The 21,103-nt window shown below is 35.5% G+C and overlaps 1 protein-coding gene across 1 annotated transcript; it reads left to right on the forward strand.

The window, feature by feature from the left end:
- Window positions 1–5,666: 5,666 nt before the first annotated feature.
- LOC145601252 (lysine-specific demethylase ELF6-like) lies at window positions 5,667–20,088 on the forward strand. Its single transcript, XM_081657226.1, has 7 exons — window positions 5,667–7,246; window positions 9,992–10,070; window positions 10,237–10,304; window positions 11,166–11,316; window positions 15,610–16,166; window positions 17,420–17,554; window positions 18,003–20,088. Exons 1-7 carry the CDS (start codon window positions 6,094–6,096, stop codon window positions 19,706–19,708), a joined length of 3,849 nt encoding a protein of 1,282 aa, XP_081513352.1. The 5' UTR covers window positions 5,667–6,093; the 3' UTR covers window positions 19,709–20,088.
- Window positions 20,089–21,103: the final 1,015 nt, after the last annotated feature.

Consider the following 21,103-nt stretch of genomic DNA (forward strand, 5'->3'; position numbering starts at 1 on the left):
TGTCACATATTAATTGGTTTAAAAAAAATTAAATAAAAAACCAAAATTAAATAAAAAAAAAGCCACCCGAAAAAACCAGAACATCACCCAACTCTCCACCCATGCTCACCAGAACCCCCCACCACCCATTGCCCTCTCCCTTTGTCACCTGAAAACTGGCAGCCCAACCGCATCACCACCGCTGTCGCATACAACACCACTCTTTGCGGCGCAAGCAACAATAAACCCCAAACACAACAATTCCCCCTCACTCGACCCGAATCTAACCCATACCCTACCACCTTCGTCCAAGCCATACCCAACCACCTTCGGGGCAAGGAGGAGGGGAATCAGCGCGCTATGGGAGGAAGTATTAGCGGCGCAGAGGAGGGGGAATTAGAGGCGTAAATTTCTTGATTTTTGGGGTGCAATTGGGTTTTATTGGTGGTTGAATTGGGTGGGGGGTTTCGGGGAAGGGAATGGGGGTTTAGATGGTAAGCCGGAGCGGCGACTATGGTGGTGGTTTTGTGGAGGTCCGAAGAGGGTTGTGGCTGGGCTGGCGGCTACTAGGGTGGTGGTCGTGTGGGGGTCCGACGAGGTTGGGCTAGTGATTTAAGTCCAGTTTGGTTCAGACTATGGTGGTGGTTTCGTGGGGGTCCGACGAGGTTGTGGCTGGGCTGGCGATGACTATGGTGGTGGTTTCGTGGGGGTCCGACGAGGGTTGTGGCTGGCTGGCGGCGACTAGGGTGGTGATCGTGTGGGGGTCTGACGAGGTTGGGCTGGTGATTTTTTTTAATAAATTTTGGTTTTTTTTAAAAAATAAAATAAAATAACCAATCAGTACTTGACACGTGTCAAGTGACCGTGTCAAGTGACCTGATATAATAGGTCATTGACTTTTGTTGACCGGTCAGGGATTGAAGAAAAAGAAAACCCCCTAAAGTTCGGATTATTCCAGCATTAACGAAAGTTGGGATTATTCTACATAAATTAGGCAAGTTGGGATTATTATTTCTAATTTTTCCAAAAGGATAACAATGAAAGAATTTTCCATGATTATAGAAATTCACGATTAATTGAAGGCGAGTGACGCTATGTAACACCCCCGATTTACTAATTAATAATAAACAAGAATTAAAGGAAAATTAACGACCTTTAAATAAAATTACGGAAGCATACACCTAAATTAGAGGTATTACCACCACACTCACAACCTGTCGAGTGTTAAGGCTTGCAAAACTCTCTATAATTACAACCCAATAAATCTAAGTGAGCTATTTATACAACTTTACAAACTCGTTATAATAGCTAATCGAAACACTTGAGCTCCTTTAGCTACGATCACTTGATTAACCTACTTAGACAAACTTGACTGCTCACCATTAAGGACAAATTCCAAAATAGATCGTCGCAGGGCCACCATATGAAAAAGACATGACCGCAAACACAAGTAGCACAACAAAACAAACAAACACACACGTCAGCAAAAAGCTGAGTAATCACCACTTATCAAGATATTATGATAAATAATAAATTAATTAATATAGTAGCTCACTTTAAAATATAGTTTAAATCTACATTACACATTGTACTCTGAAAATAACCTTTGTCAACTCAACCTCGAATAATAATACGAACCTTTAATTACTCAATTAACTCATATATCCCATAAGTGTGCCATACTCTTTGTCCTATACCTATCCTTGGACATGGATAATTCGAATAACCAACCAACAAGTATAAAAACTTGAATACTCCCAATAACCAGAAAACACCTTGAACCAGACTACATACGGGCCAATTCCCACTGTAGGGGACCATAGAAAAATAAATTATAAAGATTGTACCTCATTCTTAACTCATGATTATCATCCTCTTACCAACATGCCAAGGACTAAGGTATATAACTCTGAGCCTCAAACCAAGAACAAAACATAATTCTCAACCTTTTGATCTCATACATCGATCAAATTATCATTCACAACTAATAGATAATATCTCAATAATGGCACATCTTCCCAAATTATATATGACGACATATTCGATTCATAAATATCTCAACTCTTATAGGGCTAATACTAGTACCCAAAATTAATTAATTCTCAACCCAAAAATAATACTCTACGTTAGTAACCCTAAAACCTCAATATAACAATACTCCCTAAAATAACAACATTAAAAAAAAAAAAAACCCTAACACGAGTAACACAATAATCAATTTGACAATTAAATCATATAATACAACAAAAGTAATACAATATTCAACACCAATCAAATCATGTAACACCAATAATCAGTCATATCATATACAAATTTGATCACACGAATTACAAAAAAAATAAAATTTACGCATAAAATAATACAGAGTACAAATAATAAATCATATTAAACATAATAGTACGAAATATAATACAAACATCTCTAAAACTTTCGTGTGATTACCTTCCGACTAGTTACAATCTGACCACACTATTCAAGACAAAGTAATGTGCACTGACGTTGCAATTTGTGGGTTTTGTTTTACAAATCCATTGGAGTTTGGAGAATTAAATATGAAATGGAGATTGAAGAATAATAATGAAAGAAAAACTTTAATGAAATATCAAGTTTTGGGGTTGGATCATGGAAATCACGCACAATAGAGATAGAGATTCGTTCGGCAAGCCTTTTTTTTTTAAATAAAATATCTTTTGAGAATTAAGAATATTTTTAGGGTTTAAAATAGTTTATATAAGTTCTATTTAAATAGGATAGGGTTTTAAAACTTTACTAACTCTAAATAAAAATATGAGATTAGAAAAGTTATATAATAAATAAAAAATTAAACTATAGTTTTATAAAATATTCGGGTATTACAAATACTTATAATTTCGAAAAGGTTGTCTCTTTTAAAGTTACCATGAAACTAGATAAAAAAATATTACTCTCTTTGTGTTTAATAAGTGTTACACTATGATCAAACACGCATGCCAGGTTACGACTTTGACAATTATTTATCTAATTATATGTTAGTAATATTATAGAAAAATTGATAGTGAAAAAATATCTAAGACTTATTAAAACACTGATGGAGGAAGTACAATGCACCAATTAACAATACATTTTAGCCTTAATTAGGTGGAATTCCTTCGAGAAAAATGGGGGCGACTTACTACCGATGGTACTTCGTTTGAAAGGGAATCCAGGTCCAAGATGGAGCAAGTGGAGTATCATGGTCATAGAGGAGAAATCCATGAGTTTTTTAATTACTATGAATTGTGGAGTATGTTCTTGCACAAAAGCCGAACTGCTAGCTGCTTTGCGAGGTCTTGCCATAGCTTGGAACGGTGGTCATCGCAAAGTTCAGGTTACTATTGATTCAGAGATAGTTCTCCGAATGCTGGTGGACCCTATACCGGGCACCTCCCCTTTATCCACTTGGTTTGCAAATGCAAGCTCTTAATTACATGACGTGATTGGGAGATTCCGATTGGTCATAGCTACAGAGAGGCTTGCCAAGTTGCTGATTGGTTAGCTAATTATTGGGTGACAACCAATAAAAAAATTGGTCATTATTGAGGCAATCGTGAAAGGTCTTCAAGCCGTTTTATTGGAGGACCTTAAGGGTGTTTCTAGGCCTAGGATGGTTCTGAATAATGCACCATGATTGCTAATTGATGCTTAGGTCTAGTAGTTAGTAGTTTGTTTATTTTTTGTTAGTTGTTTGTTTTTGTTCTTTAGTTTGTTTGTTCTTTCTTTTTGGGACTTGCCTCTCATTTTCACAAAAAAAAAAAAAAAAAAAAAAAGAAATTTCAATAAGATGAATGAGCTTAGTTAGTTATGCTTACTACCATCTATTCCTTTTTGTATTTTTTTTTTCCTTTTTGCTTATATTGCATTGAATTTTGTCATTTAATGTCGCTACTTTAAAATAATTTGGATCGTCGATTTTGTTTGAGCTGTACTACCATGTATGCAGAGGCGGATCTTCCATGGGGGCTAGCTAGGGTCTGGCCCCTAGTAGAAGCCCAAATAATTTTGCATATATTCTGTAAAATTAGCCCAAAGTACTAATTGTATACTTCATATGCGAGTGTAGATGAGTTATCAAGGGCCAACCACTTTATTTTATTTCTTTCATCCTTTGGCATTCCAAGGTTTAAAGTAGGGCCCACATCATAACAACATTTTTTCATAAAAAAAAAAATTTACAATTCAATGCTACATTAATACTCCAACTTGGTGACCTCTATAGTCTATAGCTTTATTGAGTTGTTGACATGTTATGTATGTTTCTTTTTCTTAAAATTATGTTCAATTTTATTTGGTTAAGTTTCATAGACTCCCTCAGCATACTAACTTAATTATTTATTTTTTCACAAATTGTATGACATGTTACGTAGTTAGAAATAATAAATTGTAACAACTTTAACAAAGTCCTCAAAAATTTGATTTCTAATTTCACAATATTTGATGTTGTAATTACAAATTTATGTAGTAAAAGGGGTAAAGTTCATTAAATTGTCATTTATTGTTCACCCATTAGAATTTATTTTAAAAGGTAATATGTATGCTAGTGACATAAATTTTAATGATTTGGCCCCCCAAATAAAATTCTCCAAGATCCGCCACTGCATCTATGTATTATAGTGTTGAAACTGATGTCCACTTGCTCCTCATCTTTTATGTCATAATTTCCTATTGTAGATTAGTCTTTCATTTTAATATGCTATTGGAAATTCGGGCTACATTAAGTTGTAACCGAAACAAATATCTCAGATAACATGATCTTTAACTCTATCTTATTATAGAACTTAGATTCACAAAATTTTGCAATAGTCGATCATATTGGCTTGCATAAATTAGTTACATAATCGATTAGAACCAACTACTCGAAAAAGGTAAAAGAACATATAAGTTTATTGTTTTGCTTAGTTTTTTTTTAGATTGTCCACCATTCCTCGAGTGCAACGATGTGATTCTCTCATGATCCCATGTTAATGGCGTCTTCTGGTCTATAATATTCTTCCAAGTTTTATACTCCATCTAAAACTTTTCCCACTTTTTTTTTCTTAAATTTTTTTAATTATTATTTTTCATCGCATCTCTTATCAAACTGTTGTTGGATATTTACAATAACCTTATACCAACAACGTTTGCAGGAAAAAGACTGCGTGATTTATTCCTTGCATGGACCCCTTCATTACCAACGTTACAAAATATCCTACAATAGTTCCATTAGTCCAAGTTGTTTTTGATCCCTTTACTAACTCATTAATCTAGAGACAAGCAACTCGTAGGAAAAGGAAATCTAAAAGAAGCAAGCGAATTTTCAACCCAAAATAACCTGAACTGAAAAGAAGCAACTCGATAAAATTCATTTACAATGAACGTGACCAAACCCAATAACGACTCTTGTTTATGATCAACCCAATTTGAACATGAGGAACATGTAGTATAAATGAACCGACTACTTTAAAGACTCGACATGCAACTCTACAAGCAGAATTTTGACTTGAAATTATTTGACATGATTAAAACTGACCCAACCATCCGAATCCATACAGTGAACCAACTATTTTAAAGATTTGACATTCAACTCTATAAACCGCATTTTGACTTGAAAGTTCTTGACTTGATCAAAACTGACCCGACCGTCCGAATCTATATTCCATAATCCATACCAATAAATGTGAGAGATGCAGCCATCTTGCGCCGCTTTAAAGCGTATATAAACATCAAAATTGACCTCAGTCGCTCCCTTCTTCAGTTGTTGTCTCTCTAAAGAATCGCTGCTTCTTTGAAAATCATCTGAAACGGTTTACTTCAGTTCCAGGTTACGTCAATTTCATACATTTCTACTGTCAATTTTCGTCTTTATTTTAATAAAAATTAATAATTTCTTGTCAGTTTTTCTTCAATTTCATCTCAATTATACCATGCTCTTGGGATTCTGTATAATCTCATTTTATCATATGGTGATTAAAATTGAAAATTGAATATTAAATTGGAATCTGGGGTTTATCTGAGAATTCTTGATGATTAATCGTAGAATTGCGGAGGTTTGAAATTGTAGACGGCATTGTTAAATTGATTAATCTGTTTTGATAGTGTAGAGTTGAATTTTGGTTTTCAATGGGTAATGTCGTATTACCCAAATGGCTAAAGGAATTGCCGTTAGCACCGGAATTCCGACCGACCGATACCGAATTTGCTGACCCAATTGCGTATATATCGAAAATTGAGAAAGAAGTTGGTGCTTTTGGTATTTGTAAAGTGATTCCTCCATTGCCAAAACCATCAAAAAGATATGTTTTTGATAAACTAAACAAAACCCTTTTGAGAACCCGTGAATTGGGTTTGGATGTGAATTTGAAAGAAACCGTTGATTCGTCGAAGAGGGTAAATCAGGACAAGAAGCATGAGGTTGAGAATAGAGCTGTATTCACTACTAGGCAACAAGAATTGGGGAAAGAGGCAAAGAGAGGCAAGGGTGGGGTTGATGTGTCACAACCGGCGGCACAAAAGCAAGTATGGCAAAGTGGGGAGTTATACACACTGGAACAGTTTGAATCTAAGTCGAAAGCGTTTAGTAGGAGTGTGTTAGGTTCAGTGAAGGAAGTTACTCCTTTAACTATTGAGGCATTGTTTTGGAAAGCCGCTTCAGAGAAGCCTATATATATTGAATATGCAAATGATGTTCCAGGTTCTGGTTTTGGTGAACCAGAGGGATTGTCGGGTCACTTTCGTGCTTGTAATAAGAGGAAGAGAATGTGTGGTCCAAGTCCTGAAGGCAGATCCTACTTGAGGCAACAGGGTGTAAACAAGGAAGCAAGTCTGTGTGCTGGGGTAGAAAGTGAAGAACTAGTTCCGAGTTCAAGTCCACTTGAAGCGTTAGAAAAGAAACGTATTGATTTGGAAGCATCATCACCAGATGATATTCCTCAATTTACTAAGCAGAGAGACCTATGTGCTGATGCTGACGTCGAAGGTACTGCAGGATGGAAGTTATCAAACTGTCCTTGGAACCTACAAGTAATTGCTCGCTCTGCTGGATCACTTACTCGTTTTATGCTGGATGATATTCCTGGTGTTACATCACCAATGGTATACATTGGTATGTTGTTCAGCTGGTTTGCCTGGCATGTTGAAGATCATGAACTTCATAGCTTGAATTATCTGCATACGGGTTCACCAAAGACATGGTATGCTATTCCTGGGGAGCATGCATTTGCTTTTGAGGATGTTATACGTAAACAGGCTTATGGAGGAGATATGGACCACTTGGGTACGTCATTTTTATATTATGTAGTATTTTGACTTGGTTTTAGTGCTAATCATTCAGGAGTCGGTGATGGTATCCCATGAAGTCATTAATCTATCCTTGTATAGTGATCCCATGATCAGATTGGTGTATGTAGTAACTGAGTGTTGGCCTGTTGGCTAACACTATGTGGTTCTGGATGAAATAGCTTGCATAGGCAGTTGGCTATAATAAATTACGGGAGTGATTAATTTTGATTTGCTGGTGATGGATACTGGTCTGTATTAGCAACCACCTAAAACTGAGATATGTGAGAAAATGAATGTCTCATGCTGACAAAGACAGTATGGAATTAGAGAGTGATGTGCCTCTCTTCTAGTAACTTTCACTTGTTTAACTAGTTGAGATTTCCTTGGAGCAGTGATCATTATATAATAAACATTCTCGAAGTTTATGATGTTATGAAGAGCTTGAAGTAAATTCTTTGTTTGAAATAGGCAATCCTTTCTCTTCTAGTGAAATATATTATAGGGTCTTTCTGGGTTGATGGTAGTTGTGTGTTTATGTGTGTGTGTGTGTGTGTGTGTGTTTTTTTTTTCCTTCTTTTCCTTTTGATCCATCTGTTGAGAATAATGGTTTGAAAACATCACTGGTGATTATATAAGCTCATAATGAGTCTGAAAGTGTGTCTAATCATCGCTATACTTAAGACACCCTCTTGTTCCTCTGTCTTTGGTGAAATATAATGAGATGCATTTGAAAGACACTAAGGTGGATTACCCATATAAAAAAGGAGTGCTAAGTACCAAGCGTTTCTTCTATTTATGGGTGATAGGGTTGTGGTGGTGGTGGCGTAGAGTGTTATGTGGACTAAACTAAAGTGGGGAACCATGTTGAGGTATAGTTAAGAGAGAGAGTGTATAAGTCTGAGTTTGGACAGTCGAATCTTTGTTATGAATTCAACGTGACCGGAAGGGAGAAAGGATAAGTACCAAGAGTTTGCTGGATAAAAATAGTGAAAGAGGACACAATAGGATCAACCAAGGGTTTGTTGGAGGAGAAAAAAATTGAAAGAGGGGGATAGGGCAGACATTAAATAAGTTACATAAAGGACATATAGAGGGCAGAATAGAGGAGAGGCTAATAGAGAAGAAGTGAGGAAAAGATAAAGAAGTGAGAAAAACAATTAGGTATTTGGGTTTCTTAATCTTCTAAATCATACATTCTGTTCAATTATTCAATACTAATTCAAATTATGTTTGTTTTTGTTTCTTGTAAGCTGAATTTTTTTTTTTTCCTTCATCAATCAGTATAGATGAATTTGTTTCACAAATTTTGTGTAAAATAACTCTTTAAATAAAAGTTGCTTATTTTTGTGGTTGTGAGATTTTTGATTATATAACATCAAGCAAAATTTTCTGTACAAGCATTGTTTTAAATAGTCCCCATCCAAAAATGTTGATATATGAAGAAAAAAATGCCGCCAACCCTGAATCACAAAGGAAAGCCATTGACAGACTAGGATTGAGAATTCTATACTAATATCACAAAGAAAGCTATTGGGATTTTTGTCCATTATGTATTTATATTAGTCTTAATAAGATATTTAACCTAAAACATGATTAATTATGGCCCTTAAAATTGTACATGGAGGGTCATGATTCAGATTATGTTTGTTTTAATCTCTATACGATAGGGTGCTGGAATGCATGATGGGTGATATGTGAAGTTATGCTTGCATGCCTTTATGGTGTTTTGTTGGTTCGTGCTTCATTTTTGTAAAGCACTATTTTGTGGTGGCTCTTCATTGGTAATTTATTTTGGCATGGATAGTGGTGCACTTAGGATCATAAGTTTGTACCCCAATCTACTGAATCAAGGCAGAGAAACCCTATCGTCACAAATTGGCTTCTTGTATGCCAGCCTGCCAGGGCAATTTTTTGTGGCTGTGATATTTGGTGAGAATGGAGCAGCATTATGGGCAGATGAGTTTGGCTGTAGCGACTGTGCATGATTTAAGAGGTTTTAAAACATTTTGTTATGCATCCTAATACCCATGGCTCAATTCCATGCTGAATGCCAAATAGTAAGGAAACCAATGCTCATCTTAGGGCTTTGAAAACAACTCCTAGCATGTTATAGTTTTCCAAGTGTAAGTAAATTTATTCAAATAAGTCACTACAGGTCTATGACATTAAAATGTGACTCCCTCCTAAGACTTACACACTTGCCAATGCTTAACTTCGAGCCTTTATATATCTATTATCTATCAATTAAAATTATGAAAAGTTGATATGTTGAAATTCTTGAAAACATACATGTAGATAAATCTATGGACAACTTATATGCTAACAATTGTTATTATATGTGATTAAAAATTATGGTCAAAGAAAAATATGTGAATAGTGGAGAAGTCAACATGTTGCATTTAACATGAAAATTCTCATTAATTTGATTGGTTTGATCACTGATGCTCCATCACTCCATCAGTCATGCCAAAGAAAGACCACACTGTATTCTCAAATAATTTGGAGCTGTGTTGGCATTTTTCCTCTTGTTGACTTTGTAAAACAAATTGTTGGTTTTGATTGAGATGGTAGGCTTTATATTCGAGATGTAATCTCTATTGGACGACCTACAAATGAATGACATGGAGTTGGTTATTGCTTCTACATTACCAACTGAATTCATTTTTCTATCTTCTTGTATGGATTCTCTTATTGGTTAAACTCTATACTATTGTAACTCAGGTAGTTGTCTCTTGCGCAGCTGCATTAAAGATTCTTGGAGAGAAAACCACTCTTTTGTCACCTGAGAGGGCGGTTGCTTCTGGTATTCCATGTTGCAGGTATGTTTATTATATAAATTTGAAGTTCTGATGTCAAGATCAAGTACTAGCGGTTCTGCCTACTTTGTTTTTTGTATGTTTTTTTTCTTGATGCTATATATGTTACAAATTGCTGCCCATTTTTTGTTTTTTAATTTTAGTATTAAATTGTATGCATCTTTTGTAGGTTGGTACAAAACCCTGGTGAATTTGTTGTGACGTTTCCAAGGGCTTATCATTTAGGATTCAGTCATGGTAATTACTTTACAAAATTGTTTATAGATCATTGCAAATTATATGTTGTTGACATCAGCATAAGTTTCCAACCATGTATAAATCTGAATACTCAGTAGTTTTTCCAGAAAATATGTATCCTGTTTTCTGTCTCTACTGAGTTATTCTGTGGCTATAACTAATTAATGTTTAATCCACAGAATATTACATTATAATTCAATGTGGTGAGTTTTTAGCTTGTGTATGACTGTGCTCTACATTTCCACCATGCCACCAAGTTACATCCGTAAATGCTGTAGATTATTGCCTTGTAATATGCATTGTTTTTCGCTAGTTATTAACAATACTTGTACGTAAGGAAAATTAGTTATTGTAAGAATATCGTATTATAGTGAGCTATGTGGAGTTTACAATGGAGAAACAAATGATCTGTGTTTGTAACATGTCTCTAATGCCTTTGTCTCTTGATGCATCAGCTGGATGTGTTTGATAATGTGTTGAGTTGCTGACTTTTATATCATGTGAGGAAGATACTGGTGGGTGGGGGTGGGAGGGGGAACAACACAAGCCAATATAATGATGCAACAATGTATAAGTTGAATGAAAAGTAAGTATACAACTAAAGGAGTGGGGTGGGTTGGGAGGGCATTAAGGGAGCACAACTGCACTAGTCAACTAAGTAATGCAATAATGTACAAATACATTAGCAGAATATAAGTAAAACTCGAAGTCTGGCCTCTGTTTTCTCTTTTCATGGTTACTTTGTAATTTAGTCATCTTATACTTTATCGTCATATATCCTATACCTTTGGGCAGAGAATTGGCCTCTCATAAATAACCCCTCTGTGATTCCATTGAATCTGCTCCTTTTAATGTGTGTAGGTTTTAATTGTGGAGAAGCTGCCAACTTTGGCACACCTCAATGGCTCACCATAGCAAAGGAAGCGGCAGTGCGGCGGGCTGTAATGGATCATTTGCCAATGCTCTCCCATCAACAACTGCTTTACTTATTGACCATGTCTTTTGTATTAAGGTCAGCAATGTTTTTAATAATTTTTGTTTCCTCTGCATATACAATTGAGACATTGTTATGTACTCATTTGTTTTTTTTTCTTAAAATCTATTTATTTTTTTATAAGTGCCCCATAAAACCAAGTTTATATCCGTCAAAAACGGAAATGTTTATCTCTGGGGTATTTTTGACTTTTTATTTATGAATAGGAGGGACACTTTTGGATTTTCCACATTTTGGTATAATAAGAGACCCACCTTCTTCCTCTCCTTTTGCTACTCCACCACCATCAACACTGTAGATGATCGCTAGCACCACTAAACCAAATTTCTTCCCCATTGCACGAGCACTAGCTACAGAAATCACCACCACCACTTTTAAGTTTTGTGGCCATAAACGTGCCGGCGGTTAGCAAAAGCCTTTCCCTAAGGGTTTACTATGGGTCTAATTTGTATATTTTGCTACTAGGCTGTCTTTTATTCGGCCAAGCTGGCCGCAAAGTGGCGAGATAGGCGGGTTGATCACTTGATCGGCATGGCCATGGGAGGGGAGGAGAGAGAAGGAAATGTTTTGGTTTGGTGGTGGAGTAGCTAGAGGAGTGGGAAATGGGGTGAATTGTCACAATTAGATAAATGTGTTTGTTTCTCACGGATATAAACCTGGGAAGCTTAGTGCTTTATATCTAATGTTAAAGTCATCTCAATGTATAGTTTCCAAATATGGACTTTTTATAAACTTTAATTTTTGATAATTAAAGATATTATTGGTTAGAATATATAAACCTTGGAAGCTTAGTGCTTTGTATCTAATGTTAAAGTCATCTCAATGTATAGTTTCCAAATATAGACTTTTTAATAACTTTAATTTTTGATAATTAAAGATATTATTGGTCAGAATTCTGCGTTGGCAAATATGCTAGTCAAACTGGGGCACTTAAAAAAGACTGAGTGAGTAGTGGTCTAGATGGACTATTTTAATTTGTTTTGAGCTCTTGTCACATCTCAAGCAAAATAAGTCTAGATACAATGTTTTTTATTGCACTAAAAGATCACCACACCACCCAATGCTTCTGAGAAGCTAACAACAACAATGTCAAAGCTTTAATCCCTATCAGATGGGATTGCTTGCGTGCGTGAACCAAATATCTTTATCTTTGGTGGTTGCAACAAAGTTCCTCGTCCTCTATTCATTTCTATTAAGTGCTATATGCCTTTAAGAAGCCAACAATAACAATGCCAAAGCTTTAATCCCTATCAGATGGGATTGCATCTTGAACCAAATATCTTTATCTTTGGTGGTCGTCAACAAAGGTCCTTGTCCTCCATTCATTTCTATCAAATGTTATATGCTCTTTAAGACTGAAGAGGGTATATTTATATAACCATTTATGTTAAAAAAACGGAGGCATTTTTAATTTTATCCCAGTAATCACATAGTGGCTCTTTTGGATCTTCGACTAGAAAGGATTTTTTTAGCACTTCACTCATATTCTGTTTTTGGCAAGTCCTTTAATTTCTTACCTACTTACTCCACAATACTTACCTTTCCACTCACCCTTTTACTTTATCCACCATTTTCTTACACCCACCTATACACCTTTCCACTTACCCTCACTTACTTTATCCACCTTTTTCTTATACTTAACCAACTTATTACACTGTCTCTAATACTACACTATCTCTGTTTAATTACATCACCCATCTTTTTACAATTTTTTTCCTTAATTTTTGTGCAAAAAGTCAATGTTTAGAACATTATGAATTGGGAGTAATAAGTATTAATTGACTTTTCAATAAGATGAAAGCTCTATAGTAATCTAAAACTTTACAAACGCTTTTTAAATTTAAATCTAAAGTCTGATTTTCTAAATTATAACTCATTTTTTTATAAATCTAAAATAAGATGTTATAAATGACTCATCTTTTATAAATCTTAAATTAGATGTTCCAACTTTTTACTCATATGTTTTAACTCTGGTTTTCTTAGTTTTAAACCATTTGTTCTAAATTTCAAATCAATTATTCTAATTTTTAAAGTTTAATTCAACAAGAATAATTCAACCTTTGCCCCCTTCTTCCAACCTTTTGATTAACCTTGAATAATCCTAAGTTCACTATTTATTTTCTAATAGCAAGCCTATTTAATTTTTTTTTCTCTTCCTCAATATCATTGATGTAAAACTGCAACCATTAACAATGGCCTTTCCCCCCCCCCCCCCCCCTCTCTCTCTCTCTCTCTCTCTCCCTCTTCCTTCACCTCCCTGAACTGTCCCACCTCCCTGAACTGTCCCGCCACCACCTCACCCCTGTCAACCTATCTGATTTCCCTGTCAACCAGCCCGCCCCACTACCCCCCCCTCCCCTTCCAATCAGCCACTACCACAACGTGACCCACACTCACTATTTTAATTGATTTGGGGCTGAATTTAAGCTATTTGCAGACTGCTTGTGGACTGAATTGGTTGCCTTGGAGCGTGGCATTGCTTGAATTGTTGATTGGCCGGCTAGATTGAGTGGTGCAGAATAGATGCGTGTGGGTGCTGCCATGGGTTGTTGTGGCAGTGAGATGAGGATGGTACAGACGGCAAGGTATGGAGAGTGTAGCTGCCGCTGTGGACGGGCGGCTGTTGTGCAGGAGGTGCGTCAAGTTGGTGGTTTGGTGGCATGGCTCAGTTTGGTGGTTGCTGCCAGCTGTTTTATGGGGGTTGCTGGTTGCAATAGAAGGCCGGGCTGCTGCGCGATTGATGTTGGGTGGCTGGAGTGTGGTGGTGGATGGGGTTAATGGTGGCCATGAAAGGGGAGAAGAGAGATGGGAGTAGGATGAGCATGAGGGAGGAGAAGAAAGGAATTTTTTTATAGTTATTATTAGAATTAAAGATTAAATAAATAATAATATGACCAATTAGGATGTGACACGTGGATGGTAACGGGTTATAATAGGTGGGGAGACCTGCTAGGGTTGTTAGGAGAAAATGGGTAGTAAACTTAGGAATATTCAGGGTTATCAAAAGGTTGGATTATTTTGAGAGAACACAGCAAAGGTTGAATTATTCTTGTTAAATATTCCAATCTTAAATCATATATGTGCAAAAAATTTGACTGAAATTCAATGTGCATATTTTTTTTGTGCGTAATGAGCATAAATTTTCGTAAAAAAGTGTAAGTTATAAATCAAATTTGCACATTTAGTAGAAATAATATGCACAATCATCCTTCTCATTATATATATATATATATATATATATATATATATATATATATATATATATATATATAAGTTTGGCATTAACTTTTACATTATAAAGATAATTTCATTAAAAATTTGGACCATCATAATATTTAGTGGACTAATATTAATTTGAACCTCAAAATTCGCAAATTACTTGAAATTAGGAAATTCTAATAAGTTTGTAATTACCTTGTTGCTTGTAGATGAGTAGGATGAGCAATTGAAAAAAATCAATGTGTAATTATGAATTTCTGATGACTTCGACAATTCTTTCTGCACCGGAATTGAAACAACGAATATATAACAGTTAATACTCGAAATTCACATGATAAAAGCTCAAAATCACAAATCTATACTTACCTTTTTCTTTCACGATATATGTTGAAATTTCGCTGCTAATTTTTCATGTGACAATTCACGAAATCTAGGGTTTTTCTTTTTACAATTCAAAAATTCGGAGAAATTAGTATGTCTGCAGCCATTTTACAGCATATTATGAATAGGTAAACTTAGGATAAGTTTGAAAATTATTGATGAAATTTGAAGAAATTTTTGAGGAATTTCAAGAGATAGAAATTGGGGGAATTTGGAGATAGAAAATTAGGGATGAAAATGTGATCTGATTTAGTATGTAGGAAATATTTGATTAATTACCATTATGCTTTAATGACAAGTGAATCTCAACCTTTAGATGTAAATTAATCTAATGGTTTAGATTTTCTTATATAAGTAGAGCAAGGGCTGTTAATTTGGGTCAACGGGTTGGGTCCGGGTAAGTTTTCGGGTCATTTGGGTAGAGTCGTTTGGCTCATTACAAAATATGATACATGGATCAAATCGGGTCAATTCGGGTTACTTGGGTCAGGTTTGGGTTCTCTCTGTGTAACTCGTGTTCAGATTTGTGTCAAGTCGGTTTATCGAGTCGGGCTGGGAATTGACAGGTATGGTGTTCTCACATACGAACCTATTCTTGGTATATATATATATGTCGAATGATGATGATGATGGTGTGTGTGTGTCTCTATTTTGAGGCTGAATGGTTTCATGCTTGTCTTATGTTTGTTTATTATACTTGAAATCTAGCAGGGTCCCAAGAACTCTGCTTCCTGGTGCACGGAGCTCTCGTTTGAGAAATCGTTTGAAGGAAGATAGAGAGCTGATGGTTAAAAAAGCTTTTATTGAAGATGTTCTCAAGGAAAATCATCTATTAAATACTCTACTAGGAAAAGAATCTGCATTTCGTGCTGTGTTATGGCACCCTGATTCACTTCCATCATTTGCCCGATACTCTCAAGCTGGAACTATTGTGGATGCTGCCCCCATAAAAGGTGTTGGTATGTCTATCCTGCCATACAAGGGTGTGAATGAGGATAATCTCCAGCTAACCTCACATAGAAAAACTCCTAATGCCTTATGTCTGGATAGTAACGATATTTTGTGTGACTTTCAAGTTGACTCTGGAACCTTGGTGTGTGTTGCTTGTGGAATTCTTGGATATCCAATTATGTCAGTGGTTCAACCATCAAAGAAGGCATCAATGGAAAATTTATCTGCAGTGAAGATGAATGTATCGGGGGTGGTTGATATTTCAAGACAACCAGATTCGCGTCACATTCAATGCAGCACTAAGATCTTTTCTCCAGGTATGTCATCATAATCTCAATTAGTTATGGCATGATTGGGTTGAATTGCTTTTTTCTCTTTACTGCTTTTATTCACTTGTTTGCAATAATGGTGAGGAATTACCTCTACTTCACTGGATGACCTCTTTCTTTATGTATGCGTACTTGATTGATAGTCCAATAGAATCCGTGTGATTCATTTCAGAAATTCAGTTTTATTGGCAGTCATTATGATATGTTTTTGCTAAAATATAAAAAATGAAAAACCAAATTTCTTTTAAAAATTTGTATGAACTGTTAGTTGCATAATGGTGAGCTAGTCAGCTGATTGCCTTTAAGTTTCTTCCTTTTTTTTTTATTAGGCATTATTTATTTGGTATCTTTGGTAGGGCCGCATGGAATTGCCATGTCATTATAGAGTAAAGATATAGATATATAGAGTACAAATAATAAATTTTTTTACTGTAAGATATTGGAAAAAAAAATGTTTCCAAAATTTTATTAAGATTTCTGTTTGCACACAATTTATTATACAAGTTAAGGCAATTAGAGAGACTGTTGATGTTGGAGTGGGTATAAGAAAAAAGTTGTATAAAGTTCTGGAAAGAGTGTACCAAAAAAGTCATTTTGTATGGAAAAGGTGGGAAAATTAAGGTTGTGGGGTGAATGAAATAGGTAGTAAATGAGGTTTGCCAAAATTTGATAAAGCAAAAAAATGTGAAGAACTTGGAGAAATAAAGGTGTAAAGCATACAAATCTTTCTGGAAGGGTCAATTGATTTTAGGAAATAAAATGAACAATTGAACATCAGGGATCATTTGACAATAATAGATCAATAGTGTTTAGGAAAATTTTAAATATCTGTAAATAGGACTATAATAATTTGTTAGTCTTACCTTCATTTTTTCCTTAAAAATAAAAATAAAAAAATAAAAATGAAAAAAAAGTATCTTGATTTGAATAATTCAAAATCTTTTAATATTCATACCATGGGAAAGAGTTTAGGAAACTTATCAATAATTGATAATAAGACCTTTATAATTTGTAAGCTAAGTTTACATTTTTTATAATAATTCAAAATCTTCTATTATTCTTACTATTGGAAAGAGTTTGAAATATACTTTAAAATTAGATCGAATTATGATATATGATATGCAGAAGTAAGGATGTTTGGAATATAAGAAATGATGTCTCATAAGTATGTTTATCTACATATTTTTATCGTGTACCACACTGGTCTAAAGCTAGTTTTAATGATTCTTTATTTGGTACAGAGACGAATGATGATGAGAAATGGGATACTTCTGGGTTTTTGAGACCGCGGATTTTCTGCTTGGAGCATGCTGTAAAAATTGAAGAGCTTTTAAGACCCAAAGGTGGAGCAAAGATGCTTGTAATCTGCCACTCTGGTAAGCCATTCTTTTGTGTTTCTGTATCATCACTGGTGCATAATATTGCTCTAAACCTTTCATCTGAACATAGTGAGCAAATTGTGGAGTTTTCACATGCTTGTTTTTTTCAGTCTCACTAGTCTTGGTAGGGGTTTAGATCTGTACATAAGGACCTCTCAAGATCATTTCAAGTGATGTTAAAGTAGCTCACTAGCATTTTGCCAAATAAGTAGGAATTGTGTTAGTGATGTTCGCACTTTCATCTTGTTTCTTGCTATGGTGATCAATGAACATGGGAACATTTTGTATTTTTGAATCTAAAATTTGTGTCATATTTCTAGAGAATTATTTATTTAACAGATTGTCTGGCATATTCAAAGCTTCAGACTTGCATAGTTGCAAATTTGCAATGACTTCCTTGCTTTTGACTTATACCTCCTGATCTTTTATTGTCTTTGTACTGCAGACTATCAAAAGTATAAGGCAAATGCTGCAGCTGTTGCTGAAGAACTCAGAACCTCATTTAATTATAAAGAGGTTCGATTTGATTCTGTTTCTCAGGAAGAACTGAATCTAATTGATATTGCAATTGATGAGAAGCGTAATGATTTCCAAGACTGGACATCAAAACTTGGAATCAATCTAAGGTTTAGTGTCAAGACCAGAAAAGATGGTCTCCCAAAGAAGATAGAGCATGCGCTGAATATTGACTATTTACTTTCCATTATGGCTCCTGATTCAAGAATTTCATATATCAAATGGTGTTCTAGAAAATCTCGGACAAAACGGAAGTCAAACTGCAGAACTCTTGCAACAAATTGCAATGGCAATTCCGAAAAGAAGGATGAGATTATTCATGTTACCAGTTCTATGGAAAGTAAAGGAAAGATACTTCTCCAATACTCTAGGAGGAAGTATAGGAATACATCAAGAACTTTTACTGGAGCAAAACATGCTTCTGGGTGTAGCTTGGCATGCCCAACTGGAGTGACTGATGCTGAAAAGGTTAATGATCTCAATGAGGACATTCCAAGGACTTCCTGTTTCAAGAGTTTGGAGAAACGATTTGAAGTATGTGAGGAAGTTGAGGCCCCTGCTCTGAATAGGGATCCTTTAATTAATGAAGCTTTAACATCTGCATCAAGTGAATCCAATGTGCTCAGAATTTCTGGGGAGACTGATAATGTTATTGAGCACTTGGATGCTGAGAATTGTTCTAGTTTAATTGGTTCTGCAGGGATATCTAGCAGTGCTAGAAAGAAAATAGGAGGTGAACATGTCTGCATGACTAAAGCAAGTGGTCATGCAATGTTGTGCATACCTGAAGAGCTGAATGATGATCAGAATTATCAGATTACTGTAAATTCAGTCCCAGACAACTCCCGCAATAAGCTTGAGGTTTATGCTAATGCAGCGAATAATGCGGGTGAGAGTGAGCCTTGCAAACATGATACTACTACTGTGGAGGTAGATATGCATATCTTACCTAAAGATAACCTCGCTGGTAGTTCTCAAACTGGTGGTTGTGCTTCTTCATTGTTGAGCGTACAGGAAAAACAGGAAATTAAATTGGCTACTGCAAGATTGACTTCTAGGGATGGAAGTAAAAGAAGAAGAAAAGTAGAGCTGCAAACTGAAGCCCATAAAAACTTTATAAAAAGTCCATGTGAAGGTTTAAGACCAAGGAAGAATCGAAATGATTTAGTTCATACACCTGATAGCAATGTTGCTGAACTAAAGGAAGAAAAGCCCCCGACTAAGAAACTTAAGAAATCTTCAGGCAGAGCTTCCTGCAATCAAGCGCTAGATGATAAAACTTCTTACAGATGTAGTCGTGAAGGTTGTCGAATGACATTTTGGACGAAGGTTGATCTTTCATCACACAAGAACAATAAATGCCATCAAAGAGGATGCGGGAAGAAGTTCAGATCCCATAAATCTGTGGTTCTTCATCAAAAAGTTCACGACGATGAGAGGCCTTTAAAGTGCTCATGGACAGGCTGCACTATGACTTTCAAATGGGCATGGGCTAGGACTGAACACATGAGATTACACACTGGTGAACGTCCATATCAGTGCAAGATTGAAGGGTGTGGCCTTACTTTTAGGTTTGTGTCCGACTTTAGTCGCCACAGGCGGAAATTTGGGCATCATGTAACACCTGCTTCATGATGCATATTTTATGCATTTGATGAAAGCTAGTCTGTTTAGTGAAGGATGATGTCAAGTTGGCTAATAGCAAGATGTACAAAGAGTAGTTATAGCCATATAGGTTTAAACGTGATTATTATTGAGGATTAGGGTGTTAAATCTTTCATTCTTCTCCAGTACATGATTTTAGGTTTGAACGTGATGATTGGAGATTTTCTTCTTCTGACTAGAAGATTAGGAAGTTCTTGGGGCTTTTTTTTTTTTTTTTTCTTAATTTTGGGTTCTCATGAACTAAAAAAAATGTTTCATGGGCTATAGAATTCAATTCTATCTTGGGTATAATATCTTTTCTTATTGGGTAGTAGCTTTTAGCAATTTGATTGAAACACTACTTTATTTTTTTTTTTGACAATCAAACACTACATGAAATGAACAAAGTTTTGAAAATCTTACCATTTAAAAGGAAATTTTGGTTTTAATAATCACAACTTTGAGCTATTTGCTTTTAAAAATCCCAAGTTTAGATTATTATTTAATAATTCGAACTTTATAGGGTATTTACTTTTATTGGTCCCAATTGGTCACCCCATATGTTATAACATGTTAATGGACACGTGTTACCACGTGATTGGTCAAATTTAAATATAAAAAAATCTAGATACCAACCAACCCACGACTAGGGGTGTAAATGAGCCGAGCCGAGTACTACCTTGTTCGTGTTCAAGTTGATTTTACTTAGGCAAGTTTGCATATGATCACAAGCTTAATAGCTAGCTCAAATTTATGTTCAAGCTCATCTCATTTAGTACACTGTATGTTCATCAACGAGCTTAATAATAAAACGAGCTTCTCCAATAAATGAGCTTTGTACTTTTGATATTTCAAAATCTCATAATTAGCATAAAAATTGAATCTTCATATAGACTTAATTATTAAATTAACAATTGTGAATAAATTAATAATTTTCAAAAATAAATAAATGAGTAGTTCATGAACATTAATAAACGAGTTGTTCATGAACTTATCTGAATGAGAAATTCTATGTTCATATTCAAGCTCATTTATTAAACGAGTTTAAAAATTTGTTCAAGCTCGGCTCATTTATTAAATAAACGTACATGAACGAGATTAAACCGAGCTCGAACACGAGCTGATAATTGATCGGCTCGCTTTATTTACACCCCTACCCACGACCCAACGGTAACCCCACCCCCTTCCACACTCCGGCAACCCCTTTGATACCACCCTTCGTGGCGCCTAGCCCTCGCCACTGTCGTCGTCTCTCCCTTTCACTTGGAAGCACAATCCTCGAAACTCCCCCCACCCCCACTCCCCACTCCCCACAATGCCCATAGAAAGCCTCTCTCCCACATTCGAAACCCCAATTTGCCCTTCCCACCACCCTAAAAAACCCCT

Source organism: Chenopodium album, chromosome 21 (genome assembly GCF_948465745.1).
Source record: "Chenopodium album chromosome 21, dcCheAlbu1.1, whole genome shotgun sequence".
Taxonomy (NCBI): domain Eukaryota; kingdom Viridiplantae; phylum Streptophyta; class Magnoliopsida; order Caryophyllales; family Amaranthaceae; genus Chenopodium; species Chenopodium album.

Bases quoted from the DNA above. Each gene is read 5' to 3' on its own strand.
- LOC145601252 (XM_081657226.1), top strand. From the start codon at position 6,094: ATGGGTAATGTCGTATTACCCAAATGGCTAAAGGAATTGCCGTTAGCA. The intron at 7,247-9,991 runs GTACGTCATTTT...TCTCTTGCGCAG, and splicing joins AGGAGATATGGACCACTTGG to CTGCATTAAAGATTCTTGGA. The intron at 11,317-15,609 runs GTCAGCAATGTT...GAAATCTAGCAG, and splicing joins ACCATGTCTTTTGTATTAAG to GGTCCCAAGAACTCTGCTTC.